This window comes from Balaenoptera ricei, chromosome 1 (genome assembly GCF_028023285.1).
Source record: "Balaenoptera ricei isolate mBalRic1 chromosome 1, mBalRic1.hap2, whole genome shotgun sequence".
Lineage (NCBI taxonomy): Eukaryota > Metazoa > Chordata > Mammalia > Artiodactyla > Balaenopteridae > Balaenoptera > Balaenoptera ricei.
The window spans coordinates 192,061,872-192,078,193 of record NC_082639.1 but is presented as its reverse complement, the minus strand read 5'-3'; the positions used below and the strand labels follow the sequence as shown (position 1 = coordinate 192,078,193).

Below are 16,322 nucleotides of genomic sequence, written 5' to 3'. Positions count from 1 at the left end.
TTTTTTTTTTTTTTTTTAATTAATTAATTTATTTATTTATTTATGACTGTGTTGGGTCTTCGTTTCTGTGCGAGGGCTTTCTCTAGTTGCAGCAAGTGGGGGCCACTCTTCATCGCGGTGCGCGGGCCTCTCATTATCGCGGCCTCTCTTGTTGCGGAGCACAGGCTCCAGACGCGCAGGCTCAGTAATTGTGGCTCACAGGCCTAGTTGCTCCGCGGCACGTGGGATCTTCCCAGACCAGGGATTGAACCCGTGTCCCCTGCATTGGCAGGCAGATTCTCAACCACTGTGCCACCAGAGAAGCCCCCACACCTGCTTTTGAGGTATGTGGCGGCAGAGGTTAAATTTTCCGTTGTGTATTCGTTCAACAAACATTTCTGGAGCACCTACTGTGTGCCAGGCAGTACTGTGTACCCCAGAGCAGAGCTCCGCAGACAATCTGTGAGGCAAGACCAGTTTGTTGCTGTTAAATTGCTGTTAAGTTGCTGTGGGCTGACTAGCTGTCCTCCCACGCGGGACCATGTCACAGTCTGTGCCGTGTGGGACTCACAGCCCACGTTGGTCTGTGATTCACCCACGTGCTTGGAGGTTGTGGCACGTCGCTCTGGTTCCCAAGTGCTGCTTCTCAGAGCCTCTACGTCTCTCATCCCAGGGTGATGACAGTGGACCAGCGCCAGGGACACTGACACATCAGGCACCCACGTGGCCGGCGTGGTTCTAGACGCAGGTGACACAGCAAAGACTCTGGACTCTACATTCAGGTCGGGGGGGGTGGGGACAGTCAAAGGAAAGAGAGAAACAGAGCATGGCAAACAGTGACAGCTGCTGACAAAGACCCCAGGCAGGGGAAGAAGACAGCTGGGGGAGGGGAGGAGGGGTCCGGAGGGCCTCAGTGGCAACTTTGGAGTTGGGGTCCTAAAGAAAGAAGACAGCAGCCGTGGGGCTATCTGGGAAGGACCTTCCAGGCAGAGGGAACAGCAAGGGCGAAAGCCCTGAGCCCCAGAGATCTTCGGGGGTGGGAGGGGAGCCGTGCCCAGGGTGAGCATCAGAATTGCCTGGAGGGCTGGGGGAGTCCCGCCGCAAGCCTCCCCTTAGCCACCACCAACAGAGACTCAGGGAAGCTGCCCACGGGTGCCCCTGGCCCCCACCCAGCTCCCATTGCCAATGGGGGAACGTCACCTCTTCTGTCCTGTGGCAGAGAAACCAGGGGGACCGCCGCCCTTGGGGCCCCCGCTCGTGGTCTCGGGGGGCTGCAGTTTGGCGGAGGGTGGTGGAGAGCCGCACAACGGTACGGGGACTGCGGAACACACAGGAGGAGCTCGCCCTGGGGGCTCAGAGGGGTCTGGGCAGATGAGAGGTCTGCTGGGTGACGGACCTGGGGACACAGGCAGAGGGCCCGCTGTGAGCAGGGGCGCCGGGACCGGGGCAGCGGGAGAGCTGGGGCCTGGACGTCACACAGGGGCTGTCAAGGGGTCGTGCAGGCCAGGGAGGCGTGGGGACACAGGCTGTACAAGTTTGGGGGACAGGCCAGCCGGTGCAGAGTGCAGGCGGATCCAGCAAATGTTAGGGAGCAGAAAGGCCTGGGCTGGGTGGGTGGAGGTACCCAGGGCAGAGCAACGGGAGGGGTCCGGAAAGACCCCGGGTGTCCCCACTGGGCAACTCAGTGCCATTGGCCAAGACAGAGACCCCTCGGAAGAGCGGGCTCTGGGGCAGGGAGTGTTTGGTCGGCTTAGAGGTGGGCCGGACGGACCCCAGACAAGACCACGGACCACAGGTCCGCGAGAACCAGCGCACGCGGTGCGGAAAGGCTGTCACCCCCCCGAGCGTCGGGAGGGGCCCGGCGAGGCGGACGCTCCCACACGACGGTCTCCTGTCCTCTGCTGGTTCCGGCAGGGAGCAATCGCCATCTCTGTTGTACAGACGAGGAAACTGAGGTTCGCGGAGGCTTAGGAACTCACCCGAAGAAACAGAGCTGCTGAGAGAACCCCTATGCCAGGGACCCCCTGCTTCTCTCTGCCCGCTGGAGGGGGGCGCCTCAGGAAGCGGGGATGGGAGGGTGGGGGGTTGGAAAGGCTGATGACGTGGATCTTGGACAGACAGCCAGCGCCGCCCACGGCATCCAGGGAAAGGGCCCAGGCCGGAGGGGCCCAGTGTGACATCGATGGCACAGTTTCTGTGACACAGGGAGGAACACGTCCCCCTGCCTCTCCTAGCGCGGGGGGATGGGGTGTGCGCACGCAGGGCTCCCACGCAGAGTGCTGTAATTCCAGGCGCTCCAGGGTCGGGCCGCGGAGCCTGAGGGACCCCATGGCCCTCGACAAGCTCACTGGGAGCCAGGTGGCAGCAGGACAGGCAGGGGCAGGTGCGGGCAGCCCTCCCGGGTGCATGGCCGGCCGCCCGGCCTGTGAGCACGGCAACTATTTTGGGCCCTGCTTCCCCTCCCCTCAAGCCCATTTCTGCCTTGCCCTTGGGGTGGCAGCCACGTGGGCATTTAAACACTGACTCAGCTTCACTCTACTCCTCCTGCCTCTCTCCTAATGCTGTGTCTGCCTCCCGGGCAGCCTGCCTGCGGGGGAATGGACCCCCGCCCGCCCAGCCCTGCCGTGGCCATGCTGCACCCACCCCCTCGCAGGGGCCGCCCGGACACCCTCGGCAGGGCCTCTCCGCGTAGCGATTGCCCCAATTCCCACCGGCGGCCCTACACAGGCCCTTGAATGGAACGGTGCCGCTTTGCATTCTAACCCTACCTTACCGTTTTCTGGAGGAAGGAGAAAGCTTTGGAATTACAAGTTGGTGGAAGGAATTAGGGTCCAGGTTAAGGAAAGCAGGCTTAGCCCATATACGCCTCAGTTTCCCCCTCAACATACAAAGGGAGATCTTGCTTTCAGGAAAATGCTCTGAATACCAAGTTGGGAGGGTTCTGGCACCAGATCCATAGCAATGAGCCGTTGGCGACCTCTTCCCTTGCTTTCCACATCTACCCACTCGGAAGTTAAAGTAAATTCTCTCCCAGGTCACTAGCGGGGTGGCCCCAATACAGCGATGGCTCTGTAGTGTGCTGGCCCGGTGGTGGCGGGCTTTCTGGGGTGGGTGTGGGTGACTGACGGTGACACGGGCTTGGGTTGTGAGGTCCAGAGGACGGTGGTCCAGTTCTCTCTACGCGCTCCTGTGGTCCCGCAGGGCTGCAGCCCGGTCCGGGGCGGGGCGGGCTTGGGGAGGGGGGTTGCTGGTGAGGGCGCGTGTGCAGAGCTCTCAGAAGCCGCCAGCCTGGCTGGGATGGCTGCAAGGACAGCGGTGTCAGCCTGGAGCTCTGACAGAGTGACCTGCTTCTTCAGAAATAGCTCTCTCCTGGGCCCAGAGGACAGGGAAGGGTGACCGGGCCAGGAAGGGGGGCTGAGAGAGCCGGCCTACAGGGGAGGGCCTGGAGGAGTCGGCAAGGCCTTCTGCAGGGGGCACTAAGCCGAAACCCTTGGCCTCCGACCTGTGGGGCCTCGTCCAGGCACAGTGACCCCCGACACCCACCCGGCGTGATGGTGCTCGTGCCCTTTAAGTGGCTGCCTGCAGAGGCCGCAGAGGGTGTGGGCAGCTGGGGTGGGCCGGGGGGTTACAGAAAAGTGCATGAGAGGTAAGACCCTGACCAGCCAGGGAGGCCCAGCTGGAGTCCCGAGGAACGCCCCCCGCCTCCTACTGTGTGTGAGTCCTCAGGATGAGGGAGGAGAAAGCCGCCCAAACAGAAGCCAGCTGGGGGCCTTCACTCTGGGGGCTGCCCTGACCGTTCATTTATTCGTCCAGTTCTAGGCCTGAGAGGTGAAGTCATTAAAAAAAAAAATAAGCACAAATCCCCACACCTCATGAAGTTTATACTGTAGTGAGTAAGATAGGAAATGAACCAGATGGAAATATATGTGGCATTTTCAGCTAGGGATCAGCTAAGAACACAAAATGGCAGAGGCAGCCGGCATTGCCTTGTGCGGCCCCCTGGGGAGGGAGGGAGCTGGCGGCGGGGGACGCGTGTGGATCAGGCCGCAGAGCGGCAGGGGCAGAGTGCGGAGGTAGGGGAGCCGTGGTGTGACTGCCTCGCCCCACAGGAGAAGCTGGAGTACTTCTTCCTCATCATCTTCTCCATCGAGGCCGCCATGAAGATCATCGCCTACGGCTTCCTGTTCCACCAGGACGCCTACCTGCGCAGCGGCTGGAACGTGCTGGACTTCGTCATCGTCTTCCTGGGGTGAGTGAGGCCTGGGTGGGGTGGGGTTGAGCTCAGCGGGCTGCCCGAGGGCCCGGAGGCAGGTGCAGCAGTGCAGGGGTGTGGGCCGGGGGCAGCAGGGGCGCCCACGGGTCACACGCTCCCCAGCCAGTCACCGCCAGTCTCCTCATTCTCTCTCTCTCTCTTTTATTTATTTAATAAATTTATTTATTTATTTTATTTATTTTTGGCTGCGTTGGGTCTTCGTTGCTGCACGCGGGCTTTCTCTAGTTGCGGCGAGCGGGGGCTACTCTTCGTTGCGGTGCGCGGGCTTCTCATTGCGGTGGCTTCTCTTGTTGCGGAGCATGGGCTCTAGGTGCGCGGGCTTCAGTAGTTGTGGCACACGGGCTCAGCAGTTGTGGCTCGCGGGCTCTAGAGCGCAGGCTCAGTAGTTGTGGCACATGAGCTCAGGTGCTCCGCGGCACGTGGGATCTTCCCGGACCAGGACTCGAACCCGTGTCCCCTGCATTGGCAGGTGGATTCTTAACCACTGCGCCACCAGGGAATTCCCTCCTTATTCTCTTCACACAAAATTGGAAACGTGTGAGTGGCTCCAATGCCCAGCAGTTTCTGGACATTCATAAATTTCTCACACTTTATTATCATCTATTCGTTTATTCCATGGACCTGTGTTGAGCACCTGTTATTTGGGTCCATGAGAACAGACGTTTAATAACCTGTATGAGCCTGCTTGGGCTGCCATAACAAGATGCCACAGACTGGGGGGCTGAGACCACAAAAATGTATTTTCTGACTGTTCCGGAGGCTGGAAGTCCAAGATCAAGGTGTGGCCAGGTCTGGATTCTCCTGAGGCCTCCCTCCTTGGCTTGCTGACGGCCGCCTTCTCGCTGTGTCCCCACGTGGTCTTTCCTCCATCCACACGCACCCTTGGTGTGTGCCCAAGTTCCCTCTTCTTCCAAAGACACCAGTCCGATTGAATTAGGGCCCGCCTGAACAGCCTCGTTTTCACTGAATCACCGCTTTAAAGGTCCTATTTCCAAATACTGCCACATTCTGAGGCCCCACAAGTTAGGGCTTCAACATATGAACTTGGAGTGGGGGGAACATGGTTGAGCCCATAACATAAGATTTGGTAGCCATGCCCTAATTATAACAGCAGCGTTTATCATACACTTACTATGTGCTTTACATGTACCATCTCATTTGATTCTCCCAACAATCCTCTTATTTTCTCCATTTAAGGAAGGTGAGGCACAGAGAAGGCAGGCAAACCACCCAAAGTCACACAGCCAGCCAGTGGCAGTGCCAGGATTTAAACCAAGGCACTCTTGCTCCAGAGGCTGCTCTCTTAACCACTAGGCTGCCCTTCCACTCAATAAAAATTATGTTGCTTATCTACTAATTGCCCAGTGCTGCTTTAGGCACAACAGGGAAAAGAGAACTCTGTGAATCAGCCTCTGCCCTTGACGGACTGCCTGGTTGGAGGCCACGAGTCTGTGCAGAACAAGGCCACACAGCGCACCATTGTTTCACACACGGTGCAGCCCAGGGGGGGCCCAGATGTCAACAGAAGGATTCATAAAGAAGGACCTGAAAAAAAAAAAAAGAAGGACCTTAGATAGACCTCAAAGGATAATGGCAATCTGAGTAAATTGAGAGCAGGAAGGACCATAAAGGGGCTTTGGCAGAAATGCAGGGAAGGAGAGCCCGAGGGAGAACCAGCTCCGGACTCTCTCCTCCGCGTTCCCCCTTCCTCCAACCGCGAGTGTAGGGCTGCTGGAACCCTCCACCCACCACGGGGTGTGCTCGGCCCCCAGGCCTGACCGTAGCTGCCCGTGGCACCAGCATCTCAGCCCCCTTCAGGACCCAGAGGGGCCATCACAAATGGACCCAACACTCTTCTTACTGAGCCTGAACATGGTCTCAGGATTTTTTCTAAAATCCCCGAGACGGGCGTCACCAGACCAGAGCTAGCGGCTGATGAACTGTACCTTCCCGCCTCCCCCCAGTCTTTCCACTGGTACCTTGAGCATGGATGGGACACAGGGCCCCTGCCCCCTGGGGCAGAGGCTTAGCTGACCGCGGGGCCGTCTTCTCTCCCTCTTGTCCTCCTCAGGGTCTTCACCGTGATTCTGGAGCAGGTCAACATCATCCAGAGCAACACGGCCCCCATGAGCAGCAAAGGCGCGGGCTTGGACGTCAAGGCTCTGAGGGCCTTCCGCGTGCTCAGACCGCTCCGGCTGGTGTCCGGGGTGCCCAGTGGGTGGCACAGCCCCTCCCCCTCGCCCCAGCTCTGGGCCCCCTCCTGCCTTGGTGTCCCAGAGGCTCCGAGGGAGGGCCAGGAGACCAAGAGGGGGGCTAAGTCCTCCTTCTCCCCCTGCCCTCACACCCCGCAGGCCTGCAGGTGGTCCTCAACTCCATCTTCAAGGCCATGTTGCCCCTGTTCCACATCGCCCTGCTTGTGCTCTTCATGGTCACCATCTACGCCATCATCGGGCTGGAGCTGTTCAAGGGCAAGATGCACAAGACCTGCTACTTCATCGGGACGGGTGAGCCTCCCGGGCCGGGCTGTCGGGAAGGTCTGGGGACATCTCGGGAGGGGGATTCACCCAGCCGTGGAGAAGCCCCAGGACTAGGTCGTTGCTTCCGCCACCCGCTGACCTTGGGGATGGGTTTCTCCTGGACAAGGGAGATTGGGGGGGAAACAGCTCTGCTGGGGTCAGGGGGCAAGGGGAGTGAGCGGTCAGGTTCTTGCTCTGAAGCACCCCTGCCCCAGATAAGGCTGGTGTCCTTAGGCTTTCTGGCCGCTTGTGGATTGAGATGTAGGCTTAAGATCAGCCCGAATTTCTGTCTGTACTTGCCTTGTAGCTGGAGTCTTAGCTTTAGTCCAGGGCCCCCAGGGTGGGGTCTGAATGGGACTCAGAAAGCACCGGAAGGCCAAATGGCCCATGGTCAGAGATAAGCTACCTTGGGGCCTGGATGATCTTGAGCTACACCTTCTAAGCCAGCATCTCTCAAACTGCTTGCTCTCAGGACCCCTTTGGGGGATTTCCCTGGTGGTCCAGTGGTTAAGACCCCACGTTTTTACTGCCGAGGGCGTGGGTTCAATCCCTGGTCAGGGAACTTAGATCCTGCGTGCTGTGTGGCCAAAAAAAAAATATTTAATTAAAAAAGAAAAAAAGGACCCCTTTGCACTCTTCAAAATTATTGAGGGTCCCAGAGAGTTTTTCTTTATATAGATTTTGTCTGTTGATGTGTACGGTGTTAGGAATGAAAACTGAGGAAAATGTCATAGTATTCATTTATTAATTCATTTTAAAAAGAACAGTAATAGACCACTTACATACTAACGTAAATAATGTACTTTTTTCAAAGTTGAAAAAAATTATTGAAAAATAACTTTATTTTCCCAAACCAAACCAAAAATGTTTGGCGAGAAGAGTGGTACCGTTTTACATGTTCTCTAGAACTCTTTACTGACCTGGCTTAGTGGATGTCGGCCGAGTTCTCCCATCGCGGCATTCGGTCTGTTGCGACATCACATGTCACGTGGGATCTGGAAAACTCCGCCCCTACATCTGTTCAAAGAATGTGAAACGAGGGGGCACATAGAGTCTGGGCATTTTTATGAAAGGATGGACCACACTCCTGGGTCCCTGCTCTCAGGTGGCAGCAGTTTGCTGGTCCTCAGCCTCCCTGGGCCGAGTGCCGCTGACACTGGGGATGTGGGGACAGGACCCGGCACAAGACAGTGGTGACCTCTGTTAGGACGAGCCTCTAACTCGGCGGCGGAGACCTGCAGAGTCTCGGGGGACCCTCCCCACTTCCCTGCGCTCCCCCAAGGGGACAGGCAACCCAGCTCCAACGACAGCTCTCACAGCGTTTTCGCTGGTCCTGTTCCTAATCGGCCCCGTCTCAGCCTCCTCCTGCCCCCATAAAAATCTCCATCCTCTCATAGGCATTACCAGGACAGAGAGGAGGGGGCTTTCTAGCACAATCTTCAAACGAAATTCGAGGGTCTCGCCTGGTGTTCACACGAGTTCTTGACCAGTGCTGACCAGTAGCGCTACCAAGCCCCTCTGGGATGGGGGCTACCCAGCTTCGTGGGGCTGGGGACCACACGCCAAGCTCAGGACCATCTGTGCCCCCCTGTCCCATCTCCTGAGGATTGAGCCCCCTGGTAACATGGTTAAGGAAGGCCACTCGATCTCTCACGATCTGACCTCTCTGAACACAAAAGGAGACCAAACCTACCCAGGGCAAAAGGGGACCCAGATGTCATCCAAATTGCAGGCTTTAGAGACAATAAGAGCACCATTCAGGGGCTCCCTGGACGCTAAGGCCTGCTGGGGACGCCCCCTAAGAGCAGACCCACCCCCAGTCTGCATGTCTGTCCAGCGCATCCCAGCATCGGGGCGCGTCCCCACTTCTGTATCCCAGACAGAGCTCTCAAGCAGGAGCGTGAGGCCCGGCCCACACCTCCGCCCCTGCCGGGCTGCTGCCTCCTTTTACAAAGCTCTGTGGGTGCAAACGATACGTCACATCTGCTTCATCAGGTGTAGTCCCTAGAAGCCGCGCCTCCGCTGAGGCCCTGGGCCTGAGCTCCTGCCTGCAGACGCCTGTATCCCTGTCCGTATCCTTGTAGCCGTATCCATATCCGTATCCGTGCCCTCGGCCCAGCTCCCCATGGTCTGCACCACGCTCTCCCAGCAAGGCCGCCTCCCCGACTTTAACCTGATGTTGAGACCCGCACCTGGCTGCCCCCTTGCTGCCCCTTCGCCGGTGCTTACCACCCTCGCCCGCCCACAGACATCGTGGCCACGGTGGAGAACGAGAAGCCGTCGCCCTGTGCCCGGACGGGTTCAGGGCGCCCCTGCACCATCAACGGCAGCGAGTGCCGGGGCGGCTGGCCAGGCCCCAACCACGGCATCACCCACTTCGACAACTTCGGCTTCTCCATGCTCACCGTGTACCAGTGCATCACCATGGAGGGCTGGACCGACGTCCTCTACTGGGTGGGTCTGGGCCCGAGCCCGCCGGCTGTCTCCCCAACACAGGCTCGCCGGGAGCGGGTGGGGCCTGCCAGTCCCAGGCTGAGGGTCTGCTGCTTCTCCTCGCCCCTCCCCGGGGAGCCCTTCTGGGCCTCAGGTGTGTGTCCTAGCATCCTTGGGGGAGGCCGAGGTACCACCTGTGTCCACAGCCCCAAGAGCAGGGGAGGGGTGGAGACCAGGAGCTCGGCGGGTTCTGGTCTCATCTCCTAACTTGTCCCTAAGCCTGGCTGTGAGTGACTTGCTCCTGATGGCCTGGAATGTCAGATTTCCTGAGGAAGGAAGGGCCCTTTGAGTCTCTCTTCTTGCTGCTGGGCAAGATTGCTTTCCCATAAAAATGTGATTGGATATCAGGTTCCTCGTCTATAAAATGAAAATACTAGCTCCATCATAGGGTAGTTATGACGGTTAGTGGGGCATTAACTGAATTACCACAGTGCGGGCACATAGTGCTGTAGAAGTTCTCTTGTTGGAGAAGGTTACTTGTTTGGTGTTACGAGAGTTAGGTCGCATTTCCTTTTTGATCCTCCAACAATGGGAGGCATTGATCCCATTTTCCGGATAAGGAAACCGAGGCTCAGAGACGTTCGGTAACTTGGCCACTGTTGGACTAGTGAGCGACACGGCCAAGAATTGACCTCTAACCATCCGGCTCCAACCCCGGAGCTCAGCCGCGGGGTGACACTGCCTATGGGGGATGATTGTAAACCCATCAAATGCTTTGCAAGTATAAAGGATTAGTGTGAGTAGCTCTCGTACACTCGGATTATGGGAGCCGATTATTAAACGTTTCAAAGGACGGTCACGCGTGTTGTTTCGCCCGTGAGCAGCCTGTGAGGAGGGAGCTCACACATCAGCTCAGGGGGCAGATGGAACGATGCTCAGAGATGCTGGCGCCTCATCCAGGGTCACAGACGTGCTTCCTGAAGGAGCCGGCCAGGCGCGGGCCAAGGCTTTTTAGTGCTTCTTCCACTGTGAGAAATCTCGATTGTAAAGAGGCCGACTGGAGGTGGCCGGCATGACAGGGTCAGGCAGGGAGCCCGGGGGCTGGAGGGAAGCAGGGGTCAGTCCCACCGGCCAGGCAGCCATCAGCAAGGCCCAGTCCCAGGCCCTCAGGCTAGAAGAGGCTCCCTCTCTGGACCCAGATGGCCTCTCTCCTTGCCCCCGGGGTCGGGTGCGGTGCGTGGGCCAGCTTGACAAGGGGGCCTAAGCCCTCACGTCGGGGATGGGGCTCACACCTGCATCTGGACCAGGTCAACGATGCCATTGGGAACGAGTGGCCCTGGATCTACTTTGTCACCCTGATCCTGCTGGGCTCCTTCTTCATCCTCAACTTGGTGCTGGGCGTCCTGAGCGGGTAAGGGGCTCAAAGACAGCTGGGAGAGAGGGGAGGAAGAAGGGGGGGAGGCGGGGAAAGGAGGGGGAGGGAGAGGAGGGGAGGAAGTGGGCAGGGAGATGTGACTTAGAACCCCCGCTCATCCCTGGGTCCCCTTTAGCCAGGAGCATGCTCCCTCTTAGCCAGGAAGAGAACAAATGCAGGCAGGAGCCCCTCCAGTCTTCACCTTTCTCCCTTCTCCTCAAGCCCTCTCCCATCCTCGCTTCCTTCTGTCCACGTGAAGCCCCTGAGACCCCAGCCTCCTCTCCCTGGAGGTACTTGGGCTGAATACTCGGCACTGAGCATGGCCTTCGGGCTAAGCACACAAACTCTGGAGCAAGAGTCCCAAGTTTAAACCCTTGCACTACTGCTTGGTGGCTGTGTGACCTTTGACTAATTACCTAACCTCTCTGTGCCTCATGAGCCACATCTGTCACATACGAATAATTTCAGTGCCTGTTTCACAGGGCTGTTGGGAGGATTAAATGAGTTAATACCTATAAAGTACTTAGAATGGAGGCCAGCACATCAGAAGTGCTAAGTACTCACGGTCGTTATTTCTCTGTGACGGCTCCACCCAGCTACGGTGGGCAGCTCGGAAGTGGCCATCAGCCCCGTTGTGCCTTGCCATCACCCGCCGCAGGAGCTTCCCTCCAGGCACTCTGGACATAGAATTCAGGGGATCCATGGACTAAAATAGGAAGAACTTGCCTTTATTTTTTCGAGTCTAACTGAGATGCAGCGCTTCCTTTCATGAAGTGGTACCAGCTCTGCCCACGACTTGTCCCAGCAGGAATCCCTTGTCATATCACAGGTGTTGCAAATATTACTACTTCAAAATTATGACAGTTATTAGACTGCGGCTGATCTTGCTAGTTAATGATTCAGTAAAGAAGCATATATATTACTTTATCACCACTTTATAGTTCAACAGCTATGTTTTAACACATCGGTTCCTTTGTCAAGCTATGGTTTCATTTGGAGCATTTTACAGCGTTGTTCTGAGGAGCGACCCATAGGTTCACGGGACCCCCAAAGGGGCCAGGGCACAAAACGGTCAAGAGCCCCTCCTGGACCCTGCCCTGGGCAGAGCTGAGGGTGCAGGCGGTGTGAGCCGACCCTGCTGCCCCCAGGCCACCCCTCAGAGCCCAGTGAGGACGGGGCTGGATTCCTCTCTTCACCCTGCTTGGGGCCGAGGGCTCCCTCTGCTGCTCTGAGCCCTCGCTGACCCTCGGGTCCTTTCCTTCCAGTGCTGCCCAGGAGCAGGTCCCCCAGGGCCTTAAGTCTGTAAGCAGAGCTAAATTCCTCAGGCAGCCTAAAGGGTCAGGGCAGCACGGAAAATCGGAGGGTCCATGGCAGTTCTGTTAGGGCAATGGACAGTCATGTCATTAACCCGTATGTCCAAGGCCACCCAAGACAAGGCGGGAGAAATGAGATGGGAGGAGAAGAAGGAATGAGGGGGGGGCCCTGGAGGGCGGGGCTGGTGAGGGGGGGAAAGGGCCGCCCCTCAGCTTCCCTAAAGGGCCCCGGACCCCAGGCAACACCGGGCCGGGGGGGGGCACATCCAGCCGCAGAACGGGCTCCCTCGCCCCAGGAAGCTCCATCCTTCCCACTGCGTTCTTCCTCCCCCGCCCCTGCTCCACTGCAGGGAATTCACCAAGGAGCGGGAGAAGGCCAAGTCCAGGGGAACCTTCCAGAAGCTGCGGGAGAAGCAGCAGCTGGACGAGGACCTCCGGGGCTACCTGAGCTGGATCACGCAGGGCGAGGTCATGGATGTGGACGACTTGAGAGAAGGTTGGAGCCACGGGCCGAGGTCGGCAGGCCCCCCAGAGCTGCCCTCGCGGTCAGCTCCCACAGGGGCACCTCCACACCCTACCCCGCTGCAGCCCCAGGGGGCCCATCGGGCAGGAACGGCATCACCACTTTGCAGATAAGAAAACCCGGCCCCTAGAGGGCTAGCCTGACACCTTGAGATGGAGGCGGCCTGGTGTGCCCTGGGCCCTCCCGGAGCACAAAGTACCAAAGTGCTGCACTGCCCCTTGGTGACCCGCCCTCCCCGCCGATGCGGGCTCTCTAGGGCTCAGGAAAGCGCATAGGGAGGGGTCCGGGTCCACCCGGGGTCGCTGTCACAGGTGTCCCCAGTCAGCGGGCCCTTTCCAGGTGTGTCCAGCCCAGAGGGGCCCGGAAGCCTGGCCAACTGTACCTGTCTGTCCCCAGGGAAGCTGGCTTTGGATGAAGGTGGCTCGGACACAGAGAGCCTGTACGAAATCGCAGGCTTGAACAAAGTCATCCAGTTTATGTGAGTATCTGCCCAGCTGCGGGTCCTCCCAGCCCGCAGCTCCCTGAGACATGTAGTTAGACCCCGGTCACCTCCCTAGGTGGCTTTTGGGTCGCTTTCCCTTAGCGCAGTTGGAGGGCACTGGGCAGATGACCTATTTACTCACCACGTAAGGAAGAAACTGGGAGCCGGTGGGGTAATTAGTCCTGGAAAGCTCTGCTCCAGAACGGGGAGTTAGCCTGTGAGCCCCATGAGCATTGCGGGCAGGGGGCTGGAGACAGGAAGCTGGAGAGGACCGTGTGTTTTGTCTGACTGGCTGCTTCCTTTTCCAAATTCATACACGACTGTGGTTTTGAAAGATCCAACAATAGAGAAATACATCAAAGAAAAGATGAAGGCCTTCTCTGCCCTTCAAAGGGGTAACCATGGTAACAGTTAGATTTGTATCCCTCTGAAGCCTCTTGTTCGCTTGCATTTCTCTTACACGCACACGCGCACGCACACACACACCCCAGTTTTTTTTGGTTTTGTTTTCACTTATTACACGATCAGGTTTCTCATATTAACCACTGTCACCTCAGAACCAAACACAGTGCCCAGCACACAGGAGGGCTCGTTGGATAAATGAATACAATCCACACATAAACTAGTAACTGACATTTTAAATTTAGAATTTTCTATTGAGGGCAACTTTATACAGACACAAACCTTTTTTTTTTTTTTTCTAAGACTTTCTTTTTTCAGAGCAGTTTCAGATTCACGGCAAAATTGAGCCGAAGGTGCCGAGATTGCCCACCTGCCCCTCCCCCAGCCACGCCGAGCGCCCCCCACCATCAACATCCCCAGCAGATGGTCCATTTGTTACAACTGATGAACCTGTATCGTCACCCCACGTGCATCGTTTACGTTGGGGCGCACTCTTGGTGTTGGACGTTCTGTGGGTTTGGGCAAACGTATAATTACGCGTACCCACCGTTATAGTATCATATAGAGTATTTTCGCTGCCCTAAAAATCCTCTGTTTCTGCCTGTTCACACCCCACCTCCCACCCCTGGCAACCAACCACTGATCTTCCTGTCTCCACAGTCTTGCCTTTCCCAGAACGTCGTTTAATTGGACTCACACAGTGTGTGGTCTTCTCAGATCGTCTTTTTTTACTTAGTGACGTGCATTTAAGGTCCCTCCACATCTTTGCAAGGTGTGATAGCTCACACACCGTCTTTTGATGTATCTTTGAATGTAAAATATTCCACAGTGTGCATATGTTGTAGTCTGTTTATGTAATCTGCCCAGTTTGGGGCAATACACACGGTGCCACAGGGAACCGTTGTGCACAAGGGTGAACGTTTCTTCTGGGCAGATCCCTAGAAACAGGCTTGCTGGGTCAAAGGGCGTGCAGGTTCTAACCTTGGCAAATGCTGCACAAAGATCGATCTGACAGTGGAGGTGCCTTTCTGCGCACCCTCCCCTACACCAGATATGACCAATTTGTTAAAGAATTGCCTTTATGACGGGCAAAACGGGGCATGCCAGTGTTGCTTTAATTAAGGTGGAGACGCATGGAGCCCTTCTCTGCACCGGGCATTGTCTCTAATTCCCTCCGAGGTCGGCATCATCACTATTCTCCTTTGAAAGGTGAAGACATTTGCTGTAAGAGGCAAGATTTGCAATCTGTCTCTGCAGCTCACGTCCTTGGCCCTCTCACGTGGCTGGAGGAGGGAGTGGGTGGTGAGACTAAGTGTGGCTGGAGCGGCCTGAAGGCGGCCTTGGGGAGGGGCTGGAGTAGCCCAGCCTCAGCCCCGCCCCCCACCTTCTCAGCCGACACTGGAGGCAGTGGAACCGCGTCTTCCGCTGGAAGTGCCACGATGCGGTGAAGTCCAGGGTCTTCTACTGGCTGGTCATCCTGATCGTCGCCCTCAACACCCTGTCGATTGCCTCGGAGCACCACCACCAACCTCTCTGGTTGACCCACCTGCAAGGTGAGACACGCGGCTGATGGCCAGTGCTGGCCAACGGCACCTCAGGTTTTGCAGAAGAAGTCAGTTAGATGTTGACATTGTTTTCTAGAAATTCTAGGCAGTGGTACCCTTTTCCTCGTGGCATTACCAGGGGCAATAACAGCAACAAGTTGGGGATGTTCCAGGTGCTCGCCAGATGTCTGGGGAAATTATCACAAACACAGACACTGGACGTACAGATGACCAGTAATTGAGCGCTTCATGCATCCAAGTTCAAGTTCTACTCCAGAAACAGTAATCTTTCACCAACTATGTATTACAAACATACTCTGTGTAAGGCCCAGAAAAGAACGCGGGGCACACGGAGAAGGAATGTACCTCTCTTGCCGCCAAGGAGCTTCCTGAGCCAGAAGAAAAGACAGATATTGATAAGTGATGTCAGGTCAATATAGGGAGGGCAACAGTGGAGGCAAATATAAGGTAACAAGAGGAGGATTACAGAGGAGGGGAGGTTGGATAGTAGGAAGACACTATGTTTAAAATGATGCAAGAGGGAATTCCCTGGCGGTCCAGCAGTTAGGACTCAGCGCTTTCACTGCTGTGGCCCGGGTTCAGTCCGTGGTCAGGGAACTAAGATCCCGCAAGCCACGCAGTGTGGACTAAAATAAAATAAAATAAAATAATGAAAGAGATAAAAGAAGGAAAAGAGAAAAGAAGATTGTCTTCTTCTATGGAAAGGAGGTAGGAAACAATGTTACAGATCAGATGCATTCATGCATACATCCATCCATCCACCCATCCGTCCATCCATCTATTCATCCATCCATCCATCCAGGCATGCATCTATCCATCCATCCATCCATCCATCCATCCACCCATTCGTCCATCCATCTATTCATCCATCCATCCATCCAGGCATGCATCTATCCATCCATGCATCCATCCATCCATTTATTCCTTGCAACCAATCTTCCTGAGAGCCCCTTGAATGTGCCAAGCATTGTCAATGCACTGTCAATGACCAAATGTGGACAAGATGTGAACAGTGCCCAAAAAGAGGAGTCAGAGATGAGTTTGAGGTTCCTGGCCTATGCAGATAGATGGATGGTAGTGCCACTTGCTGAGATGGGGAAGACAGTCAGTGATCACGTATTTTTGGGGGATGGGAGAGGACGGGCAGTACCTACCAGCTTAGACTTGAGCATGTTGAGTTTGAGGTGCCTCCGAGACATCCCAGTGAGATGTTGAGGAGACAGATGGAAAGTAGGTCTGGGACTCAGTGGAGAAGTCTGGGTTGAAGAGTCAAAATCCGGAGTCATTGGCAGGCATGGTAATCGAAGCTGTGGTCTTAGAAGACATCACCAGATCCCCAGAGGATGGTGTGTACTCATGGGCACAGCTCAAGTCCAACACTCAGGGGTGAGGTAGGGGTGCATCTGCAGAGAAGGTGCAGGAG

General features: G+C 56.5%; 2 protein-coding genes across 3 annotated transcripts in view; one reads left to right on the top strand and one right to left on the bottom strand.

The window, feature by feature from the left end:
- The window catches only part of CACNA1S (calcium voltage-gated channel subunit alpha1 S), a 62,782-nt gene that overhangs the window by 11,007 nt on the left and 35,453 nt on the right, over positions 1-16,322 (top strand). For both annotated transcript variants that reach the window (XM_059943174.1, XM_059943167.1), the window contains exons 3-10: positions 4,089-4,228; positions 6,324-6,466; positions 6,604-6,756; positions 9,017-9,222; positions 10,509-10,612; positions 12,279-12,424; positions 12,848-12,929; positions 14,727-14,887. In XM_059943174.1, the coding sequence (XP_059799157.1) occupies positions 4,089-4,228; positions 6,324-6,466; positions 6,604-6,756; positions 9,017-9,222; positions 10,509-10,612; positions 12,279-12,424; positions 12,848-12,929; positions 14,727-14,887 (1,135 nt within the window). The remainder of the gene's footprint in view (positions 1-4,088; positions 4,229-6,323; positions 6,467-6,603; positions 6,757-9,016; positions 9,223-10,508; positions 10,613-12,278; positions 12,425-12,847; positions 12,930-14,726; positions 14,888-16,322) is intronic.
- Positions 57-2,313, bottom strand: LOC132354342 (uncharacterized). Its single transcript, XM_059906255.1, has 3 exons — positions 1,959-2,313; positions 1,180-1,375; positions 57-751 (listed from the first exon to the last, which is right to left on the bottom strand). Exons 1-3 carry the CDS (start codon positions 2,307-2,309, stop codon positions 387-389), a joined length of 912 nt encoding a protein of 303 aa, XP_059762238.1. The 5' UTR covers positions 2,310-2,313; the 3' UTR covers positions 57-386.

Bases quoted from the DNA above. Each gene is read 5' to 3' on its own strand.
- LOC132354342 (XM_059906255.1), bottom strand. From the start codon at position 2,309: ATGGGGTCCCTCAGGCTCCGCGGCCCGACCCTGGAGCGCCTGGAATTA. The intron at 1,376-1,958 runs GTGAGTTCCTAA...CTGTGTCCCCAG, and splicing joins CAGCAGCTCTGTTTCTTCGG to GTCCGTCACCCAGCAGACCT. The intron at 752-1,179 runs GTGACGTTCCCC...ACCTGAATGTAG, and splicing joins TCTGCCACAGGACAGAAGAG to AGTCCAGAGTCTTTGCTGTG.